At 41.0% G+C, this 21855-nt stretch overlaps 1 protein-coding gene across 1 annotated transcript in view; it reads left to right on the top strand.

The window, feature by feature from the left end:
- PARP1 (poly(ADP-ribose) polymerase 1) overlaps positions 1-21324 on the top strand; it is a 29273-nt gene extending 7949 nt beyond the window's left edge. The window contains exons 5-23 of the mRNA XM_040551240.1: positions 2526-2622; positions 2953-3069; positions 3983-4159; positions 4609-4750; positions 6292-6432; positions 7104-7346; positions 8386-8454; positions 9263-9395; positions 10718-10913; positions 12404-12532; positions 13844-13927; positions 14849-14971; positions 15385-15513; positions 16218-16316; positions 16837-16989; positions 17249-17376; positions 17747-17808; positions 18867-18981; positions 20498-21324. Of these exons, the coding sequence (XP_040407174.1) occupies positions 2526-2622; positions 2953-3069; positions 3983-4159; positions 4609-4750; positions 6292-6432; positions 7104-7346; positions 8386-8454; positions 9263-9395; positions 10718-10913; positions 12404-12532; positions 13844-13927; positions 14849-14971; positions 15385-15513; positions 16218-16316; positions 16837-16989; positions 17249-17376; positions 17747-17808; positions 18867-18981; positions 20498-20579 (2419 nt within the window). The 3' untranslated portion in view covers positions 20580-21324. The remainder of the gene's footprint in view (positions 1-2525; positions 2623-2952; positions 3070-3982; positions 4160-4608; positions 4751-6291; positions 6433-7103; positions 7347-8385; positions 8455-9262; positions 9396-10717; positions 10914-12403; positions 12533-13843; positions 13928-14848; positions 14972-15384; positions 15514-16217; positions 16317-16836; positions 16990-17248; positions 17377-17746; positions 17809-18866; positions 18982-20497) is intronic.
- The last annotated feature ends 531 nt before the right edge of the window (positions 21325-21855 follow it).

Here is a 21855-nt window from a genome sequence, read left to right as displayed (position 1 = left end):
GGATGCTAAGTACCAGTCCCTCTAAACAAGCTGTTGGACCCTATGCGTTGAGTGCCTCAACTGTCCCTTCCCCAGCAGGAGAAAGGGTGTCCGCAGTAGCACCTGGCTGCTGCTGGCAGCACGTGGTGTTTGGTCCCAAGGATGGCTTGTGGCTTCCGTGTCAGTGAGGATCTGTTCTGTCAGTTCTAAAACTTGCAATTCTGGGCAGACGGGAGGTGAATTCAGCTTTGCCTATCCCTTCTTCAAACTATAAAATAATGATTAGTGTTTACTTTAAGTCTTCAGCATAGCCAGGGACAAAAGAGAAAGTGAGAAGCCTGCAGCTTTATGCCTCTGCAATCCAGATGATCCTTCTCATTCTGCAGTTTGAGTGGCTGGATCAGGTACAGCAACTGCTCTGTACGTGGAAAGCAACCTGCTGTCCCCTTAGCTCTGAGAAGTTGCCAAAAGTGCAAGTTCCTGCTGGGATTTGGATGCTTTCCCTTGGTCCCAAGGCATCTCAGCAGGGTGACTGCCTTCCAGTGGTTTGAGTCCTGGCTTTCCTCTTTTCAGACAAGTTACTACACAGCCATGAGTCTTGGCCTGCTGGAGGCAGCCTGACTCTCAGCCTGCCAAGGGAGAGAGACTGCAGATACACAGCACTTGGGCACCCATCCTAAATACTTGCATGATTAAGCCCTCTGGCTTGGGAAGGTACAGCAGGGCGCTTTGTGCTCAGGCTGATGTGTTTTTCCCAGATTATGCTGTGTACCTCTGATTCAGGTAAAAATTCAGGAGCCGTGATTCTCATGGTGAGCGCTTTGTTTTCCATGCTGTGCTGAGGCTCAGTGGATGCTCTGGCCTTGCTCCTAGTGAGGGCTGCAGCCAAAGGGAGGAGAGGGGACTTGCGAGGTCTGGGAACCTTTGAAGGCACAGCTGTGTTTGTGCTGAATCCATTCTTGCCATGCTGGTTCCTGTTATGTGGTTTAATAAAGAATAGGGACCATTTCTTGCAAAATGCAAGCAAATGCTGATAGCCTGGTGTAGCCATTGTGTGTCCCCTGGGGTAGCAAACCTTGCAGCATAGCCCAGGCTCTGACTGATTGGACCTTGCAAGGGGACAACTGGGAGACGAGGTCTTCTGCAAACCCAGCACCTTAAAGATGCGCAGAACGGTCTGAGTCATAATTTGGTCGGAGGTGCTAACAAAGGACTATGGTAGCTTCTGCAAATAAAATGAGATCTTGGCCCAGTTTTAAGCCCAGGATACTTTTCCTAGAACTTGCAGGGTCCTCAGGGACAGTACCTTTCAACATCCTCCTGCAGCTTTATAGCTAATAAGCTATTGTACTAAGTTTATCTTAATGGTAGCAAAGCACTAGAAGATGAAGTGTTGAAAATTGTGGAGGGCAACCAAGAACATTAACTTTGACTTAACCATCAGCCACAGCTTATAAAGTTAGAATTTGCATACTTAAAAAAGATTCCTGGCTGATGTTTCCAAAGGATAGCAGCTCTGTCAAAATGAAGTGCAAGGTGTCCAAGCTGTGTTCATATTGTGCCTCAAGTGCCAGGTCCATCCTGCCTCAAATGGGATAAAATTTCACTTTATTTCCTCACGTTGAGAACATGCACTGAGATGATTTATTGATACTGATGTGTGTTGAAGCCATGCGGACCAAGGGGATGACAGGAGTCTGGAAACGTAAATGATCTTCCTCTGAGGTCTCTTGTTCTTCAGAAGTCTGCCAAAATCCCCTGGCTTTCATTTGGCTTCCTCATCTTTCTTGAGCACAGTTTTCTATAACTTCTCCCAGTGCAGCTCTGAGGGCCCAGCTAATAGCAGTATATTTTATCACACAAAACTGCAAGGTAGTAAGTACATCATAAAACCGCTGTCAGCCTGGGAGTACTTTGCAGGTAGAAACTTCCTCCTGTCTGATTTCAGAGATCAGACTTAATTCCAAGCTGAAGAGGAACTAGCTGGGAAGTATCAAGTTTCCCGGTGTGTTAACTTACTGAAGTATTATGTTTGCTGTCCTTTATTTCAATATGCACTGTCTTAGCTGAAAAATGAAGCTGTTGATTCAGCCGAAAGACACTATAGGCCTGTCTTTTAACCTTCATTGCTACCTCTCCTTGGACGTGGAGAGATATAAGTATACACAGTAAGTTTTATCTATACCTTTGGAGTAACTAATACAGGTGTGGCTGAGTATGCCTGAAGCTCTCAGCGTTGTAGTATTTTCTGTGCTCTTCTGCCAGGTCACAGTTATCTTGTGGAAAAGCTCGAAGTGTGCATGACCTGATTGAGGTGGCTGTTGTTGCAGAACCAAGTACACGTTTGCAGTCTAGAATTGAAGAATTTGAAAAGTGGTCTTGCCTGCTAAAACTCAGGACATAACTCAGGACATTCAAGTCCCTGCAGATATCAGTAGTCAATAAACTGAGTTCTGGTAACATAAATATTAAATAACTTAAATTAACATAACATAAATTAAAATACCTTTGTGTGTGTGGTGTTTGTGGTTTTTTTTCTCTATTAGGAAGAGAAAAGGAGAAGAAGTAGATGGAAATGTGACTGTGAAAAAGAAGCAGAAAAAAGAGAAAGAGAAGGAATCAAAGCAGGAAAAACAGCTGAAGGTGAGTTTTAGCTGATCAGATCCTACAGACTGCCTTGTTAGAAGAGTGTAGTGTCAGGCACTAACTGAAGAGCTGTGGCATCTGGAGAGGGACTGTACCTGGTGCCCAGACAAAGCAGAGCTGCAGTGCAGAGTGGCTTTAAAAATCTGTTCTAGCTGTTTGGGTAAAACGTGTGACTCTCCCTTTTGGCAGAGCTTCTTGTTGCTCTCTGTCTCCCAGGCTGTCCTTAAGATCCCATGGGCTTGCTAAAACCTCATCCACACACTGCAGTTTCAGGTGTGTTCTTAGTGACTGACTGCAAGTAGCTGAGCTGCTGGTTTTTGTTAACAGGAACAGACAGAGCTGATCTGGGGCATCAAGGATGAGCTGAGGAAGGTCTGCTCCACTAATGATCTGAAAGAGCTGCTGATTGCCAACAAGCAGGAAGTGCCTTCAGGGGAGAATGCCGTAAGTACTAAATTTAGATGTGTGCTGGGTCTTCAGTGAAGCCAACCCACACTGATATTGCTGCACAGTCCACAAGCATGCAGCATGTTCCTAACAAGAAAAAAAAAGTGCAAACCCCAGTCCTTTTGTCCCAGGACTCTGACGATACTACTATTACACTGGCTTGTGAAGGCACTGCATGGTGGTGTCTGATGCTGGATTAAATGCTTTGGTCTCAGTGATGTGCCATTTTTCTGCTGTGTCCCAACTGGTCCCTGTTTTTGTCTCTGGCCTTGCAAGGCCAGCTGTGTCCCAGGCCGCATCAAAAGAGGCGTGACCAGCAGGGTGAGGGAGGTGATTGTCCCCCTCTACTCTGACCTTGTGGGGCCCCACCTGGAGTGCTGCAACCATGTCTGTGGCCCCCAGCACAAGAAAGAAGTGGACCTGCATCCACATGGATGGGATGTAGATTGGATGGGAACTATCTAGATTCAAAATGGTCAAGAAAATCTCAAGGCAGGAAAACTGGGATTTGTCTGAGCCTACATTCCCACCTACGTTCTTGTGCTCAGATGCAGTAACTCATCTCCTTCTTTCCCATTCCTGTACTGCAGTCCAGTCAGGGGCTGTGTGGTAGATATGCTCTCGTGAATGCTGACTCCAAATAGGAGATACTGTGAGTCATGAATGCGAGTGAACAGGTATGGTGTGACTGGGAAAACTTTATGCCATGTTTTTTAAGGCACTGTAAATCAAATAATTTTGCAAAGAATCTTGGCTTATGTGCAATGTACATGTGACATGAAGCACTGGAAAAGTCTGTCTGTGTGCCAACAACTTTACAATAATTTTCTTGTCCAGCCCAGTGTAATGCAATATGTGGGCTTCCAGTTTACTCCTGCCATGACATGTTTTATATTCTTTGTGGCTTTAGATCTTGGACCGAGTGGCAGATGGGATGGCATTTGGAGCTCTGCTTCCCTGCGAGGAGTGTAAAGGGCAGTTTGTGTTCAAGAGCGATGCATATTACTGTTCAGGGGACATCACTGCCTGGACTAAGTGCGTTGCTAAAACACAGACTCCCAACAGGAAAGACTGGGTAATCCCGAAGGTGGGTATTAATTGCAAAATTGATGATCTGAAGTATGCTTCTTAATTGATGTTTCCTCTTGTAAGGAGTTTGAATAGACAGCAGTCAGTGTTGGATGCTAGGGAGAAGAGTGCACTGCAGTGCTGAGCCACTGTGACAGTGGGGAGGTCCTGTCACAGCTACGTCCCTACAGGGCTAGACAACTAATATACAACAGTCATCTTTTTTTTTCCCAGTAACACTAAATTAAAAGAGATGTTGCTGATTTGATTTGAAACTAGTCATTTACTCTCTTCTAGCTTTGGTTTCCCTGTCAGTAAACCGGGTTTTTGCCTGTCTGAATATGAGTATCTCAAATCCTCTCTGAGATCTGCAGTAAATGACAAAATCTGACCAGTGCTCAACTTAGCCTTTACATTTTCTAATATTATTTGTTGTTTTTAAAGTCTGTCTATGCTTCCATCCCACAGGAGTTTCGTGAAATTCCTTATCTCAAGAAATTTAAGTGTAAGAAACAGGATAGGATATTCCCTCCAGAGGCTGCAACTGTGAACTCTGCACTTCCTCCACATGCATCTGCTCCTTTAACAGAGACCGTTTCTGCACCCCAAGGTGAGTGGAGCTCAGGATGTTGTGTAATGCCATTCCTATCAAAACCCTGAACAGGCATGCTGTTTGCTGTTCTGCTGCTGAGTGACTGAGATTTTGTAGTGAGAAACAGCATAGCAGAGTCTCATGTGCTTCATCTTCCTAGCAGTGGTAGACCCTGTTATGGTGGGTTGCCTGGGGACATGCGCTTGGGATCCTGGTTGTTTTCTGACAAATCTTCTTGGGTATGTTTTGGTATGCTTGTGATGAATTAGAAATGTAAAGGCCTGTGTCCCAAGTGACATCTGCTGTGAAATGCCTTCTTGCTTGACTTCTTGGGGAACATCCAGGGTCCTTAGTAGTGCCATAGTCCATATTCCATGTCCAGTGTTACCTTTTCAAGGTCAAGAGGTTGTTTGAAATCCTCTGTTTGGATTTGGTCTGAACAACCACTGACTAGCATTGCGCACAAAAGATAAGCTGTCTCCAACCTGCAGATTGGCGAACGATGCAATTCCACTTGGGACACTGGAACAAGTTACACCCTTTAGTGATTTGGCTAGTTCATTAAGAAGTGTGATGACTTCTTGCTTGTTTAGTCTTTTTAGTCCTGGCTATAGTTTTGGGAGTGGGGGGTTTGTTACTTGGTGAAAAGGGTGGGAATAATTCTGTCCAGCTAATTCTAGCCCAATTGTGGTATTTCAACAATGAAGGCAAAGTAGCTCATGTCTTGGTTCAGATTGGCAAGTTGATTCGAACCCCAGTGTTCCACGAAAGTAAATTCAATCTGTCAAGTAGAATTAAGCCCAGGTTGCTTTGTTTGCTAGCAGCTTAACTCACTTGTGTCTGGGCGGTAGGGGGTGAACAAACACCTCTGTTGGTCAACCAGAGTTAATAGCACTTACTTTTAGAAGTGGAGATATGCTTTGAGACATTTCCTTTGTCCTGGATCCACCCACATTGCGAAGCTCACTGCATCAATGTTCACACTACGATGTGATGGAGCAGCAGCTGGTTACCAGTTTGCTTCTGTCTTGTTATGGGGTTTGTGTGATTTAGCCAACTTACAACTTTGTACTGTCTACAAGATCAAAACTCAAATGTATTGTAACATGGGAACACTGTTGTTTGAGAGACAAACGTTCTCCAGCTCTTCAAAAACGGATTTCCTTCTGTAGAGGCGGGAGCTTTCATGCTGTCCAGGCATCAAATGAAGAGGGAAGCTGAACAGTCTCTAGTAGCACAGTGTTGAAGCAGACTGATTTTAATTTTTATTTTTGTTTAAAGGAAAAAAAAATCCAGGCAAATAATGTGCCTACATATCCATCTTTCCTGCCCTCTGTCCCTTCTGTTCGTTGGGTGAGCTGGGTTTTGTTGCCTCTCCTAGGGGAACAGAAGCTTTCTCCCACTTGCCTCAGCACAGGTCAGACCTGTTTGGACCCTTGTCTCCCTGCTAGCTGGGCTGATCATTCTGAGTGTGTGGGATGCTGTCCGTTACTGTTTGTTATTTGTCGGGGGGGCTTTGTGCTTGTCACTAACGTGCTGTGTTGTTTCCAAACCCCTAGACAAACCACTGGCCAACATGAAGATCCTGGCTCTTGGAAAGCTGTCCAAGAACAAGGAGGAAGTGAAGAACATTGTGGAGGAGTTGGGAGGAAAGATGACGACGACAGCTAACAAGGCCACCCTGTGCATCAGCACACAGAGTGAGCAGCCATGCAGTGCTTTCTGGTAGTGCTCCTCACAGAGCTGAGCAGATTAGAGAGGGTGCACATCCTCAGAGCTCTCTGTGCATTAGTGTTTGGACTAGGAGGAGTGTTTGTGTCTGCACACTGCCTTAGTGTGTTTGGAAAAGTAAAGACATTATGTGCTTCTTAAGTTTTACTCACCTAGTACGTTAACCTTGTGGGTTGTGCCATAAGGCTGTGTTGGGTTTGCAGCAGCTGAAGCTCAGATCCCTGTGCAGACCGTGGTGGTGTGCAAGCCAGTGTTGGTGGACTGAAAGGTGCTGGGGACTATGACCTTGAAGAAGCCACCCTTGCCTTGGAGAAGCTGTGGAGTTGACTGTGGGCGTTTGAGGGCAGTGTTTTCTCTGTTGGTGTTGACCTCCAAACTGGGTGCTGAGGTAGGAGATCTGCTCCCACCTGGTAGGATGCCCAAGAGGGCAGCCCCAGCCCAGCTCTAGGAAGGGGAGAGCTGGACTAGCCAGGTAAAACACAAGTGTTCCTGCTCTAGCGCAGGCTACAGTTTTGAACGTTGTGGAAATGTATTTCCTCTAAGCTTTGGAGTCCTGAATCATGGCCAGAGGTAGGGGCTAAAGTCTGAAACCTCACTGATTTATTTTTTTTTCTCTCCCTTCCCCACCCTGCTAATGCAGAGGATTTGGAGAAAATGAGCAAGAAGATGGAAGAAGTGAAGGAGGCCAAAGTCCGCGTGGTCTCAGAGGAGTTTCTTCAGGATGTGAAATCCTCCAGCAAGAGCTTTCAGGAGCTTCTTTCTATCCATGCAATTTCACCTTGGGGTGCAGAGATAAAAATGGAGCACCACGAGGTGGCCGTGGATGGGAAATGCAGCAAGCCCCAGCATACAAAGAGTGCTGGGAAGGTCAAAGAAGAACAAGGTGATGAACAATGTAGTTGTTTCTCCAGGGGCCTGTTTAATGCTGTGTGTGTGCACAAAGGAAACCTGGGTATAGTCCAGCCTCTTGTTTTGCTAGAGTTCTCTGACTTTTTTTCTCATAATAAATTTAAATAATCAAACCTCAGGGCAAGACTAGCTTTAAGTAAACAGGAAGCTGTCTTCTGAACTGGCTGTCATTTGTCCTAGGTCAGTCTGGCTTCAGAGATCTTTCATCCTATATGTGCACAGGCTTCCTGATGTTAGTCTGAACTCTTCCCTAAAACACTCTGTTTCTCTGCCAGTCTGGGTCACTGTTGTAGCTCCAAAGAGGTGTTGGGGCACTAAAATGTGACAGACACTACTGTGACCACCCCCTCCAGGGGTGCTCACACGTGAGAAAATGCTGGAGACCAAAGCAATGGTCTCTGTTGTAGTGAGTATAGAATGTATTTTTTTAATGAAGGAAGGAAAAAAATGCAACACCAATGGCATTCCTTAGGACTGCCGAGCAAGTTTGCATTATTCATGCTGGAAAGTGAAGAAAGCCATTAGATCTGCTCAGAACCTATCTTCAGAACCCATTCTTTTCCATATTCCCCAAGCTTTTGATTTCTATTGCTCAACTGGGTGTGTTATTACCAAACTATTTCACAGCAGCAGGATCTCTGGGGGGCTGAATGTCCCACATGTTCCTTATGAGGTTTTTAAATCCTATTTAAACACAACCATGAATGTGACTTTTATCTACTGTCTAGGTGAAAAAATGGTACAGCCCGACTTTTGGGGCCAGGAGGAAGGAAAATGGATGTTATGTGGGGAGACCTTGTTTTTCATTTCATTGGGTGGGAGGTGGGAGTGGATGGCTGTGAATTGGCTGCAAAAGGCAGCTAAAAAGAACATTGACATGTTGGTGTTCTTATACTGGGAACCTGATTTAAAGTCTTATTAAGGTGGTAATTAGGCAAATTGAGAATTTGTATCTTGTTTCAAGTTAAACCATGTTGCCTGGGTAAGGAAAAAATAACTCCTTATTCCTGCAGGACCTAGCAAGTCTGAAAAGAAAATGAAGCTAACAGTTAAAGGTGGAGCAGCAGTAGATCCTGATTCTGGTGAGTGATTGCAATGGTTGAACCTGTGCCACAGTCCGCAGGATGCGTGATTGTTTACAAAATAGATTTTTGTGTGAAAGGATGAGGGTTTGGAGCCCTTAACATAAAAGTTAAGGGTTAATATAAAAAATAAGGGTTCCACAAAAGGAACCTGAATTTTTAAACCAGCTTTTCTTGCTCTCGGAGGAAGGCTATTAATTGACATCTAAAGATGGGTTTTCCAAGATTTTCTTGTGCAGCTGTCTGAAGGACCACTTAAACTGAAGTATACACCTTGTTCAGCTTCGTGAGCATCTGTCAGAGGAGTAAATAAAAGCTTAGCCAGTAGAGGCCATGGGTCTGGCATGAGCATCTGCCTCAAGATTCTGACTGGGGGGCAAATTCTACTGCTCTCCAAACCTACAGTGTACAGATGTCATCCTGAGAAGTCATACTGCAACCAAGACGAGCCTTCATTTTTTCAGTCTATTTTCTAGTTGGCACCTGCAAAACTATATCTCTTGAGAATTCCTCTAGCCAGCCATGCAGTGCTAAATACTAGATTTTTAGATGGTCCTTTCCCAAACATACAATTCTTTTTTCTTAAGTTAGGGTTGAGGTTCATTCCAATATGTCTGAAGGTGTGTGCTCACTATCTGTTGAAAAGAAAATATGCTTCAATTAGTTTTGAATTAGCATGTTATCAATGTTTTTTTTCCAATAGTTTTGTTAAAATTCACACAACTTTATAAAATGTCTGTGTGAACGTGAATGTAGCAAGACAACCTAAAATGGTAACCACTTCTGTTTCTGATTTTCATCTATGTAGGTTTGGAGGATTCTGCTCATGTGTTTGAAAAAGGTGGAAAGATTTTCAGTGCAACTCTTGGTCTAGTGGATATTGTGAAAGGAACAAATTCCTATTACAAACTGCAGCTCCTAGAGGATGACAGAGAGAGCAGGTGAGTTTAGCTTTCCCCATAAATGTCTTTGTTTACTTTTTTCCAGTAAGTACTGGATTTTTTTGTTTCTACAAAAACACGGAATGGGTAAAACGTTTTTTTGAGAATACGCAAACATCCAGGGGAGGTCTCTGCCCTGTATGGAGACATTTCTTTGTGGTGTTGACAAAACCTGAATTGGGAAGTAATAAAGGTTGCTGAGTTGTATCTGGAAGCATTCATTCTTGCATCGTGGGATAAGTGAGGCACATACAATAGGAATCTTCTCAGGTCTAGGTTAACTGACTAACAGGAGGGCCGTGCTGCTCTGTGACTGATGGCTGCCCTTGAAAATACAGAAGGAGAAGGTTCCTCTGTTTTAACATCTAAGATGCTACGCATGAAGTCTGCATGCATATTCTCGAACTTAGTTTTGTCTTCCAATTGCAGAGTTGTAATTCTGGGAAACAAAACCAGATTCTGCCTTTTCCATCACAGTGTATTTCTGAATTGATTGTACTGAGGCTTAGCAAAATGCATTGAAATGGTCAGGGGACGATAATGCATTTAGCTATCCAGTCTCATCAGGCATGTGGAAGAGCTGTCCAGTGGTTGTATTTCTGACAGCAGGTAAAGAAGTGAAGAGGGTTCTTTAAAATGGAATTGTGCCCACAAACATGCAAGGGATGCACAGAAATCTAGAGGAGCTAGTAGCTGTCAGCAACAACCCTGGTTCGTCTCTGGATTTGTACTCTACCTCAGTCATTGTAAGCTTTTCTTGCTGGCTCCTGTATTTGGAGTTTTTACTTGGGTCTGTGATTTGGTACATGGAGGGGTCTCAGCACCTGCATTTTGTACCTGACAAATTGGATTGTTTGCTTGATTGTATCCCTGTAAATAGTACATAAGCTTACACAAGTTGGTGTCAGTAATGGAAACAAATACTTGAATTGCTTCTTGGAGAAATTGGAATCTGAATTCTAGGAGTTCAAGTCATAGGCTTAAAAGTGCATGGTGTTTGTTTTTTCAAATATACCCCAGAAGTCTGAAGATGTGTATTTACGAAGCATTGACTGAAGTGGTGATAGCCTTTTTTTCCTTCTCCTGTGCATGCATTTGTCTTCAGGGATGTATGTCTGGTATGTAATAAACACAGTGGGTGTTTATTACACCACTTTTTGTTGCTCTTCTGTTGCTCTCCTGCAGAATGTCTCCCCTTAAATTAATGGTACGGAAATGGCCAATTCACAGTTGCATGGTTGTTGCAGAATCAGTTTAAGTTGGACTGAGATCTAGAGACAGAGATCTTACATCTGGTCTTTTCTCATGTTTCACTTCTCTAGGTACTGGGTGTTTAGATCCTGGGGTCGTGTGGGCACTGTAATTGGGAGTAACAAGCTGGAGCAGATGCCATCAAAAGAAGATGCTGTTGAACACTTCCTTAACTTGTATGAAGAGAAAACCGGAAATTCTTGGCATTCAAAGAACTTCACTAAATATCCCAAAAAATTCTACCCACTGGAAATAGATTATGGACAGGTAACTCTGAAATGTCCCTGTGCCAGCTGGAGCATTGCTCAGCTGCTATCCTGTAACGTTCTCTTCTGTGCTCCCTGTTGGATCATTTACACTTTAACAAATTTGAGGAATGAAGCGCAGATGTTTTTGTTGCACGGGTTATTAATATAAGCGTAGGGAGACCACTTGGGGGACAAATATATGCTACTGTGTGTACTGTTAAGGGCATGTTTAAAAAATATATCTATATATTCATAGCGTTGTATGAAAAAGTGTCCAGTCAGGGAAATATTGAGATTCTTACCAACAAAGTGAACTGACCAAGCAGTAAAGTAACTAGTGCCTATTCTTTCCACTAGAGAAATAGAGCTGTAGATCAAATGAGAGCAGTCATGTGTAAAGATTAAAATAGATGTGTTGGTAAACTAGTCTGTTTTCCATTGTCAAGACTGAAGTTCGTTTAGCAATTACTCTTGTTTACTCTATGTAATTTTACAGATGTTCATTTGAAATTAAATGAGCAGTCATTTCACATACTCCCTTGTCTGAAAACACCATTTTCTTCTATTTAAATAGATACTTCTCATCTGTCTTCTGCATCCAAAATCCTCCCAAATGGTGAAGCAAATCTTATGTAGCACACTGCCTAGTGCAGATATTGAGCAGACTAAGAGAAATCACTCGTTGTTAGTAGGATTTGGCTATTTAGACAGCTAAGCAAAATACGAATTCTATTTCTCCTGCCCATTGGGGTTTGTGTCTTTATTTAAATATTTACCCATAACTTAAACTATTTTCAGATGACATAGTTGAATGCTGTTAATAGCTATAAAGCCATCAGAGGACGTGTTTTCTAGACGTTGCATTTTTCTATGGCCACATTACTGGATGACTTCTTCCAGTATGAAGCACTCAGTACTTAGCTTTATTTCTGGAAATCTGAATATTGCAGCAACAAAGTGTCTGTTACACTGCAATGTACAGTGACACTGAAGCATCTGGCAGATGCTTTATTGGTGAAATGCTCTATCCATGAAAGTACCTAGATGGTATTGTGGCTAATTGATGATTCCTGTACTCATCTATGACAGTTTTTATTATAAGAACTTAGCAAAACTAATTATTACCTCTGTATTTTGTCATAAAACAATGAAGTAAACAGTCTTTTTTTCATATCAAGGTCTTTATGTAGCAGAAAGCTTCCAGAAAAAGTAAATGACTTCTTCCTTGAGGTAAACCAGAGATGCACACAGAGTTCAGTTCCTTAATTCTACGTTTCTACCTCTGACAATTCTCCCTCATGAAATAAGGTCTGCTAAGTTACTGAATAGGCGGATTTTTGAAGCCACTTTGCTCCAGAATGTCAGAGCAATGTCCCACACTCCCTATGAATTTCAGTCTAATAATAGTATGCATACACTAAATTGAGTTTCATTTGTTACCATGGCAGCCAGTTTATCACCTTTATCCTTTGTGACTTTGCTATTTCTGATACTATTTCTTCTTCCCAGGATGAAGAAGCTGTCAAGAAACTCACAGTGGGTGCCGGAACTAAATCAAAACTTGCTAAGCCAATCCAAGACCTCATTAAGATGATCTTTGATGTGGAGAGCATGAAGAAAGCAATGGTGGAATTTGAGGTGACCACACACATTCATGTGTTTCACTTCTAACCTTTCTTTCTCCATTTACATTGCACTTACACAGCCAGAAGCAAGTTCTTTGCAACCCAGGGTGCATCATGCTTACCAGAAATAAGTGTCAGTCTTAGATCAGCCTTAAAAGAAGGGCAAGAGTCTGACCAGAATTTGCCAAGCACTCGAAGTAATAACTTAGTTATGATGCACACAGCTTTTAAAACAGGTGTGTTCTTTGTTCTTCAGTAGGGAATGTCTGTATCGGCATCTTTAACTTTGCAAGCCTATGAGAAACTCATCTGGTCCTGGTATCAGTAATCATTCTTTTTTTTTTTTTTTTTTTTTCCCAGCGATACATGCATCATGACTACTGTTTGATGAATATTCTTAAAATATTAACACAGGTAGCCAATTTGCTGGTGTTGTGAGGCTTTTTTTTTTTTGTAAGGGGTAAAACAGATTTTTTGTGGCAATGCTGCCACTAATTTAGCATGCAGGTCAGACTTGAGAAGTGTTGCTAGTTAATACCAAGTGTTAATGAATTGCCTTGTCAAAGTCCAGATCCTCTTTTGAACTGGGCCAAACTCTATTTTTTTTGTTTTATTTCTCACTTGTTCTAATGATACCCTTTTTTCTTCCATACTTTGTGATCTGTGCTGTTATCCTCAGTGCACCTGGCAGTATTAATCTCAAATGTGTCCCCAAGACATGATCAGTTTTGAAGCCTTTCTTCTCTTTCTACAGTCCGTCTTGGCTTTTCTTAGTACCTGGCTATATGTATGCGTAGCTGCAACTAGAAGTAAAAGTATCTCCTTAAAAATCACCATAAGGCTTTCAAACTAGTCTCTGTGTTTTAGAAGAGCCTTCTGAGGTTCGGCTTGCAGAGAAGATTTTCATACAGCTGGGTTTCCTAGCTTTATAGTGAGTCAATAATGTAAAGCTTATCCAGATAGTACGTGGTTTCATAGGATTTTCTGTCTTTGAGCTGAATTTTAAACCCATCAGATTAAGTAAATGCTAGTTTGACCTGCAGGGTGTATAGTGAGTACTGTCAAGAGTCCAGAGGGTATGTGTATGACCTTTGTAAACAACTCCATTGGAGTCAACTTTTGTTACCTGCTTTTGTATTCGGACAGTCCTTAATTATGCAAGAATTTAATGCAAATGTGAAACTCTCCCAAGATCAGTCAATACAAAAGCGACATATGAAATAAATCAATAGCCAAGACATCACTTTTGACTTCACATTTGACTCTGTGTTGCAATGGTTTCAGTGTCGTGAAATCCTGTTTTAATTGTTCAAATTTTCATCAGATTGACCTGCAGAAGATGCCACTGGGAAAACTGAGCAAGCGACAGATCCAGAGTGCATACTCCATCCTTAATGAGGTTCAGCAGGTAAGCGTGAAAGAGACGTTAGAGCAAGAGTTGTTCTGAGCTTGGAGTGGGGTGAGTGCTGATGGGTGTGTATGAGCCTGTGTAGTTTCTTTCCTATTCCATAACTTAAAAGACAATGGAAAGAGGTGGCATTTATCTTAAAATAAAAAGGAGAGGGGAAAGCCTTTTTGTTGAAAGTGAAATTATTAGTGATTTAGGAAAATATCTGAGCTGTTTCTAGGTGAAGATGTAGTTTCCATGGGTAACTAGTTAGTTCTCTTCACTACTGTAAATGTTTAGGTAGTACCTGTATCTTTCTAGCTTTTCTAGCACAAAATTCAGACTAGGACAGACTTGCTATTGACACAAATGACCGTTGAGCAAATGAAACTGGTGTCTTGGTCTAGTAGTGAGCTGGCGTTTTCACCCCAGAGGAGTCTGACTGTGAGAATAAATGTCTGGTTGACTCAGAGAAGAATATTTATACATCGTGACCTGGACCATTCTAAGAATCACTGCATAGTACTTCCTGAACAGCTTGCAAAAATGTATCAGCGTACCCCCTTTTTCTTTTTTGTCATGGACTCCCTGGGAAAGCATAGATACAAGAAGTTATTTCAATTGCTAGAGTACCTAGCTGCGCGTGTGCATGCATACCTTCTGTATCTAGAAGGCTTTATTTTGCTTTCCAGAAAACGTAGTCCCCATTAGATTTTTCTTATACCAGAAGTTCTGTATATTTCTAGGTAGGTACAGTGACTTACGACATGCAAAACGATTACGTACAATTCCCCCTTTTACTCCTGTGGGAGTTCAACATTAACATGATTTGTATTGCTGCTTCTATTTATTAGTTCTCAAGTATCTTGTGTGTGTCTGTTGCCATGGAGCCTTATTCTGCCATGCTTGATAATTTTCTTTAATGCTTGTTTTCTTGTTTAGGCAGTTTCTGACAATGGTTCTGAATCCCAGATCTTGGATCTCTCCAACCGCTTCTATACTCTGATTCCTCACGACTTTGGGATGAAGAAACCACCTCTCCTAAATAACTTAGAATACATTCAGGTAATGATGAGAAACAGTACGCTGTTTGCAGGCAACAAATCTAATGCCAAACATCTAACACAGAAACTTTTTGAGGTTTGAAGACTTGTTTTAACCTCATGAAAGCATGAGGTTAAGCTTGTGTTGTTTTTCTCAAAATATCTTTTTTGTTTATATGCACATATATTTGTGTGTATAAATACACAGATTATACATAAGGTATCAGAAGGTGTGTTATATATTATGATCTGTTTTTATATGTGTGTGAATATACATATATTGAAATATATTTTCATAGATGTATGTGAAAGGCAGTCTTGTTAGGTGCCAGTGCCTGGCATGTGCTTCACATACATTTTTATAGTTTGGGGTATTACAGAGTTATTCTGAACATTACAATGGCGCAAGTAAAAAAAACTCTTTAAATTATTCAGGCTAAAGTGCAGATGTTGGACAACTTGCTTGATATTGAGGTTGCTTACAGCCTTCTCAGAGGTGGAAATGAAGATGGAGATAAAGACCCAATTGACATCAACTACGAAAAGCTCCGAACTGATATTAAGGTAAAGGAAATGAGCGACCAGGAATGCAACCTGACATCTTGTTGGTTTGGAGTGCAACAGATCAAGTAAACTTTAAGTGGACAGATGTATTGGCATGAGTTCAATAAGGGCTACTGAGATGGCTAAGGGACCATTAAGGGACTAGAGCGTATGTTGCACAAGGTGATACTAAGAGAGCTTTGGGCTTTTTAACCTGCAGGAAAGAAGGTTTGGTGGGTATCTTATCGATGTGATACAGTTTGTGGAAGGGAGCAGAAAAGACAGAGATATCCACTGACAGGACGAGAGGCAATGGGAACAAATTTAAATACAGGAAATTCCACTTAAACTTTTTTTTTACTGCAAAAGTGGTGAAACACCAGAAGAGGTTGCCCAGAGAGGCTGTTGAGGCTCCATCCTTGGAGATACTCGAAGTGTAACTGGAGTCAGTCCTTGGCAACCTGCTACAGCTGACCCTCCTTTGAGCAGGGCTATTGGAAATCATGTAGACTTCCAGAGCTGCCTTCCCACTTCACCTGTTAGCCATTCTCTCTAGTTAAGGGCTCTCTGTATATCTTCTCTATCTAGAAAAAAAAAATCACATAAATGATAATACGAAGAGGTAGCTTAAGCTGGGGAGTTGCAAGCATAGGGTGGATGTCCTCATCTGATAAGAAGCCTACTAATTTATATTCTAAAGAAACTTCTCATTTGCCTCTTTTCAGGTTGTTGACAAAGATTCAGAGGAAGCCAAGATTATTAAACAATATGTGAAAAATACTCATGCTGCTACTCACAATGCATATGACCTCAAAGTCGTGGATGTAAGTGTGGCAATACTGGGTTTGTAGTTTGTGAAGATTGGCATATACGAGTCTACCAACTTGTTTGTGGTTTCTCTTTGAGTACCTTATTTTGTTTCCCTTCTTGAAGGCGTAGTTTGATAGACCAGTTGGTATTTAGTAGAATAGCAAAAGTTTAGGCAAAAGTACATCTAAGCTTACTGAGGTGCTTCTATTTCCTTTTAATTTGCTTCGTAAAAGAATAATCATCTTCGGAAACTAAGCCTTAGTTCCTTAAATGATTTTTCAGAAAACTATGGTCTCAGGAAAATGTAGAAGGTAGGCTGAAGAAATAATTAATAACATGTACTGTGTGATCAAAGCTGCTACTTTTGCTAACGTGACATAGCAAGCTGCAAATACTGAAAGCCATGTAGATCATTTTTCGTAGCTGATTGATGTATGTTCCAAATTGGGTAATTTTTTGATCTGATTACTTGCATGCAGGTGATGGTTTATTTACTTGGTTTTTCTTTTTCTCCCATCCCATTTTGAATTGAAGATCTTCAGGATTGAGCGTGAAGGAGAGAGTCAGCGCTACAAGCCCTTTAAGCAGCTTCATAATCGCCAGCTGCTGTGGCACGGTTCCCGCACTACCAACTTTGCTGGTATCCTCTCACAGGGTCTCCGAATAGCTCCCCCTGAAGCTCCTGTGGTATGTTAAACAGATACCTTCTCTGGCTGCCTCCCAGAGATGGCGATTGTCAGAACCTAAATAAGAGAATTTCTGTGGGAATTACCCAATGTTATCTCTGAGCATGAAGAACAACATTGGGTGTCCAGAGCAGGTTGCTGTACAGTGTCTACAAGAGTTAGAGTTGCAGCTGTGCTCTCCTGAGAGCCCGGCCAGATGGATTCAACGCTGCCTTTATTAATGTCTCAATTTTTTATTCCCCCTCCTCTGTTGCTTGCAGACTGGCTACATGTTTGGGAAAGGCATCTATTTTGCAGACATGGTATCCAAGAGTGCTAACTACTGTCACACATCTCAAGCTGATCCCATAGGGTTAATACTCCTGGGAGAAGTTGCGCTTGGAAACATGTAAGTAGCAGATGAAAAGCATTTCCTAAACATACTTAAGGTGCCATGATGGAAGTTAATGTTAAAATTGCAAGCCTCTTCAGTGTGAAAAAAGAGCACTTTGTATTTCTTTAAAAATAAGATGATTTTTCTTCAAATAAGAACTTTTGGGAGGGGAAAGGGGGAACATGTTGCAAGTCTAGAATCCTCTCTTAAATGCCAATATCGTTAAAATTAGACACTGAGACAAAGATGAAAGGCCTCTGAATTTCAGAAGAGTAGAATTTAACTCACAATACACTGAAGCGTGAAAAAGTTTGTTTTTTTTTCTTCCACCAAGATAGTTAAAAATGAATGTAAAATGCCATTGTGTGTTCTTTGTGCTATCCAGGTATGAGCTAAAGAATGCTTCTCACATTACAAAATTGCCCAAGGGAAAACACAGTGTGAAAGGTAAGCATTAGCAGTTAGCAGTTGTCACTGGTAATCTGTTGATGGCAAAGTCACCTTTTGGTTCTCTGCTTAGTGAAAAGAACTATAGGCATTTCGTAGCTGTACTTGCTTTAAGAGTTTGCATAATGTTGCCTTATGATCACATCTGAGAATGTGAGTGTTTTGAGATGGGAATTAGCACACTAAAACTGAAGTTAAAGAGCTGTCTGAAGTTCAGGAGCAGACTTTCCTTTGATCAAATACAAGAGAAAAGGCAACGTGTATTTTCCAACTTCTACTTTCATCATAATACTATATACGTTAGTAGAAAGCTGAGAGGTTTGATAGATCAGAGGAATAATTGTTCAGCTTTCTAAGTGCTCTGGAAGCTTGGAGAGAAGGGAAAGGCTAAGAATAAAAGTTCAGGTGGAACAGCTGTTCTCATTACATTTCTATCACCAAGTGGCAGCAGTATATTCCACTGGAAAAAAAAAAAAGAGAAGACTGCCTAATTCAAACAGAAGAAATGGTAATCATGACTATCTTCTGTACAGTGATTGAAAAGAGAACAGTAACATTCAGTAATGAGTGGCTTTTCTTAAACTGTTTGTTTTTGAGAGGCTTAAAATTAGTTTTCTAAAATTGAATTTAATATGCACTGAGAAAAAGCTAAATCATGTTACTATGTCAAATTAGGTTTGTAACGAAGAGTTAAAAGACTAAGAATTGACTTGTTAAAGTTTTCTGAAAAATGTTACAATGTGCACGTATACATGCTAGGATATGAAATCTGTAAGTGTAGTCTGATCCATTTTAATCATCTAATCTGTATGACCAAAGCTAACAGCAAAAAGTGTGCAACTTTCACTGTAAATACAGCAGAGTACAACTACTATAAATGCAGTGATGCTGAGTTGAGTAAACAGTCTATATCCTTTGTGTTCTTTTTAAAATACTTCTGTTCCTGGTCAGCATTTGACCATATATGTGAAGTAATATTTGGCTGGCTGAGCTACTTTCTTTATGCATGAAGTATGTTTGCCTTCAAGATTTCTAACTAATTTTTTTTCCCCTTCTAGGCTTGGGAAAAACTGCACCTGATCCCACAGCTACTACCAACCTTGATGGTGTAGAGGTTCCCTTAGGGAATGGAATCTCAACAGGAATTAATGACACCTGTCTTCTATATAATGAGTATCCTTTGCTGTCATGTTGGCTGCACATTGTGTGTGAGTGTTGTTGAGTTTAGCAGGATCTTGCTAGTGTCAGCCAGGAGTTTTTGCCATGGAGTTTTTTGTTTCTTTTAGATCTGCTTTTGAGTACTCAGACTCTTTTTTTTTCAAGGCTGATTTTAGAGATGCCATGCTTAAATTGTCATCTTGCAAAAAAGGAAACAGTACATATAGCAAATAGCTGTTGCCCCAACAGGACTCAGTAGCTGAAGGTGCTGGAGTGGCCTAGGAATGCTGCCAAGTAGTACCTTGCCTGGAGACATGCCAGGACAAGAGAAGTGGAATGCAGCCTGTGGTTTCACATCACTCCAGTGGCTTCTTCCTCAGGAAAAGTCAGCTTGGCTAGGAGGAGATGGGGGAGCAGGCTATGTGACTTGTAGTCTCTTATGACCTAGCTTCTCTTCTGTTTCCCAAATCCTTTACAAATATTATGGTAAACCTCAAAATGCCTATCAGAGAATGTAGCCTTTAAGCCTCTTCCTAGTCAGAAGTATCCCCAAATCAATGTGTGTTCTACATTCACGAGAGGTCATGAGAATAAGTCATGTCTAGTCTCAGTGAAAAGACTGGCTACTACTTGCTCACTGTCAGTGATACAAATAACTAATTTATACAAACTCTGGGCTATGTAGAAACTGAATTCTCCCTTGGTAGGTTTTTCTCTTATAAGCCCTCTTGTCAACGGAACTCGCAGCAGTACTGACTTTATCTTGAATTTTCTTCAGTACTTTATCTGTATTGGTCAGATGATAGGAAAATGCAGTTAATAAGTAATTAAGATAACATGTGCATTTACTTCATTTTACCCTGTGTTTAATGGGGATGCTTTTCATCTAAAGTTGGGATCGGAGGTAAGTTTCTGGCCCTAAAGCATCCCAAAAAATAGGCAAGATGGACTTGAAACTGTCTTCTGAAAAAATATAATGGTACAGTGCGGTCACAAAACATTCTAATGCTCTACCAGTCGCTGTAGAGCTCTTCTCTGTGGAGATTTTTTTTTTTTGTGAGAAATGAAGAGGAGATTATCTTCCAGCACAAAGTCCGTAGTAGTAGAGCTACACATAACTTGAGGAATGTCAGGTATGTAACTGAAGATCTCATCTAGGCTATGTTCTTCCACTCTTTAAATAGGAGGAAAGCCATTGTATGTTGTGTCTGCCTGACAGAAATAATGTTCAAGAACTACAGCTCTGTACCTAAGTCAGTTCACGTGCCTGCCACTGAGGTTTCCTACTGCACCGTTATTGATTCTGCACGTGGCTGTTAGTTGCCAGTTTCTAACTGTTGTATAAAAACACTTTTGGATTCAAAGAAAAGCAAAACTTAAAGATTCTGAGTTTAAGCTATTAGAACTGCTTAATCACACAGGCATGTTACAATGTGGTAACTTAAGTTCAAAGGTGGAGTTTGACTATGTTTTGAGTTTCTCTGTGTTACTAATATCAACAGCTTGAATTGTTCCTTAACATTCTTCCTAGATACATTGTGTATGATGTTGCTCAGGTAAATCTGAAGTACCTGCTGAAACTGAAATTCAACTATAAGACATCACTCTGGTGAACAGTATTTAGAAGCCCTGTTAGAGTTATACTGTAGTTACACTATAGCGTTGACTTCTGACATACTTAAACATTGACTTCTTTTGTCAAGATATCAAGAGCTAAACTACAGAAGCGGTTACTAAATCCTATTTAGTACGACAGTTAGTGGAAGTTTTATATAAATGTTTGGCAACATGTGGACCTGAATTCTGATGAGAATGATTAGCTGGTTTTGTTTTATACCACTTCTAACTGTGGGGCTATCAAGTGTTTCTTTTAATTGAGCAAACAAAATTGACAAAAAAAAATAAATAAACTCAATCTTGTGGTTTTTAGCCAGAGATGGGAAATGGCAAAGAACTTGAAGATGTTTGATGTTTGTTCTGTTAAGGTTCCCACTTGATTACGATATCCTTTTCAGTTTTCATTTTGAATAAATGATAAATGTGCATTTATTTTGAGGTAAAAAATAAAAGCTAATTTCATACTAACAGCTTTATGTTTCAAAACTTGCAAATTGTTTTTACTTTGAGTAATGATTTAAATGTATTTGCTGGAATGTTTCTTGAAAATATCATTTCTCTGAAGATCAGATGCCAAACATTAAAATCTGTAGTCGCATCTCAGGAAGTCACGGTGAAATGAAAATTTTCCACTGAGACTTCATCTGTCAACGGTTGGTGTGGTAAACATGGAAAATGAACTTGTAGCTGTTTGAATTTAGTATTGGCCCCAATAAACCTCTTTTAAATACCTACCTTCAATATGATGTAAGTTGGTTGTTGTAGACTTAAATCCTAATGAAGCCTTAAGTTGACTTTGGATGTAACAGGGCAAGCTTCACTTGTCATGACCTGAAATGAGGTATGGGTATATAACTTTTTGATTTGTCATTTAAAACTTAAATGTAATCTTGTCAGTTCGTGAAGGAGAATGTGAGAACTGGTTCAGTTTACTCAAGGTAAAACAACTTCCTTCTGTTACAACCTTTTTAAAAAAAAAAAAAAATCCTGAAAAAAATCCTGCCATGGAGTACATGCACCTGACCTTGGTGCCCTTTTACTTTCAAGTAAACACTAGGCTACTTCTGCAGAAATGATCACTTTGAAGATGTAGTGTATCCTATGAGGAGAAATGTAAAGAAAGTACTTACTGTTACTCATTCCAGTGCGGACCTATCATACAAGCCAATGCACAGTTTCACAGAAAGTGAGATGCAAGTACAGCCTGAATACAGGAAGAAGGATTGGCTTCCCAAGTTCTGAGAGGAGAAACTACTGCTTCCCCCACCTCCT

Source organism: Cygnus olor, chromosome 3 (assembly GCF_009769625.2).
Source record: "Cygnus olor isolate bCygOlo1 chromosome 3, bCygOlo1.pri.v2, whole genome shotgun sequence".
Classification (NCBI taxonomy): domain Eukaryota; kingdom Metazoa; phylum Chordata; class Aves; order Anseriformes; family Anatidae; genus Cygnus; species Cygnus olor.
This window is presented reverse-complemented; position numbering and strand designations above follow the sequence as displayed.